Source organism: Gracilinanus agilis, chromosome 3, assembly GCF_016433145.1.
Source record: "Gracilinanus agilis isolate LMUSP501 chromosome 3, AgileGrace, whole genome shotgun sequence".
NCBI classification, from domain to species: domain Eukaryota; kingdom Metazoa; phylum Chordata; class Mammalia; order Didelphimorphia; family Didelphidae; genus Gracilinanus; species Gracilinanus agilis.
Window position 1 is genome coordinate 531237090 of NC_058132.1, and position 1462 is coordinate 531238551.

At 38.0% G+C, this 1462-nt stretch overlaps 1 protein-coding gene across 1 annotated transcript in view; it reads right to left on the reverse strand.

The window, feature by feature from the left end:
* Positions 1-368: 368 nt before the first annotated feature.
* Positions 369-1462, reverse strand: part of GPC6 (glypican 6) — a 1283983-nt gene continuing 1282889 nt past the window's right edge. The window contains exon 9 of the mRNA XM_044670573.1: positions 369-571. Within this exon, the coding sequence (XP_044526508.1) occupies positions 369-571 (203 nt within the window). The remainder of the gene's footprint in view (positions 572-1462) is intronic.

Genomic DNA, 1462 nt, shown 5'->3' on the forward strand with positions numbered 1-1462 from the left:
CTACCATTCCCCCTCCCCGCCCCTTTTTTTTTGAAAGGAAATGAAAAACCCCACAATGTGAGATCCCTTTACTTCTGCAGCATAGAAGCAAATGAAGGTAAGAAAGTCCCTTGGTAAGAAAGATTTGAGTAAGAATTCACTCAAGAATAGACATGGTCTCCACAGATAGCTGAAGGAAATAGGAAGCGGTTCAGTCTGGCACCCGGTACTCTTTGGAAAAACAAAAAGGGAAGCAGATTGCAGTAACTGCTCTCTTCTCATAGAAAACTGTAAGTATTTGTGTCATGGTCCATTGTCCAATAGTGTAAGAAAAAAGTAGTTGGCTGTTCGTATAGCTAAAACTCAGTTTCTCTGACCAAAATCCAGGATTATCTCCACTGTCTCTGCAGTGAGAGGATGATGAAGAGGATGGACCACGTGAGTAGTGAATGGCTGGGCTTGGCAGCTGAGGAGTCCACTTCTCTCCTGTCAGAGTCGACAGGTGGGGCTTCGGTGGTGACGAAATCAAACTCCGTGGGGCAGATGTCATCCATACAGCCACTGCCACTTCCGGAGCCACTGGTTTCATCACCTAATACAGAGAGAAGGAGAAAATGTCAGACAACAAAAAAAGAGGATGAAAAAACCAGACCATCAAAAAAAGCAAAACCAAACCAAAAGGAATTCCTAGAATCCCTCCCTCAAATCTTGTGCTGATAACAGTTTAGTTTGCTCGACTACTTGAAGATTCTGTGACTGATGAGGTAGAGAATTAACTTCTTATTGATTGAGTGCTTGATTTTTAATTTTAAAAAATTTTAAAATAAAAAAAAATTTCCCATGATTACATGATTCTTCTTGTCTCCCTCTTCTTTTCCTTCCCCCCACCTGGAGTTGACAAGCAATTCCACTGGGTTATACATATATTATTTAGATTATTAACTTCTGTCCCAGATTCTGTGCCACATGTGAAGGTCATAATATGATTATATGTTATAATGGCTTACTGTGTGTGAATACATATGTGTGTATGTGACTCTTCTAGTCTCAACCACACAAATGAAATTCTATTTGACAAATATTTATTAAATGTTGACCATGAGACTGTGAGGTGGGCATGAGCTCTGGGTCTGCCCTGGAGTCAAGAAGTTCTAAGTTCAAATTTGGTCTTAGATATTTCCTAAATGTGTGACTCTGGGCAAGTTGTGTACTTTCTACATCTATAAAATGGGGATAATAATAGCATTTACTTTACAAGATATTACAAGGATCAAATGATGTAATAATTGCAAAATACTTAGTACAATGCCCAGAACATAATAATAACTCACATTTATAACATACTATTATTATTACTATTATTGTTATTATTATTTGTTGTAGTAGTAGTAGTAAGGCACTATGTGCCCAGTGATAGGAATTTAAAGAAAGATGAAATAATGCCTTTCTTCTCTTTTTTTCTTATTGCCTCCCTGTCCTTTTC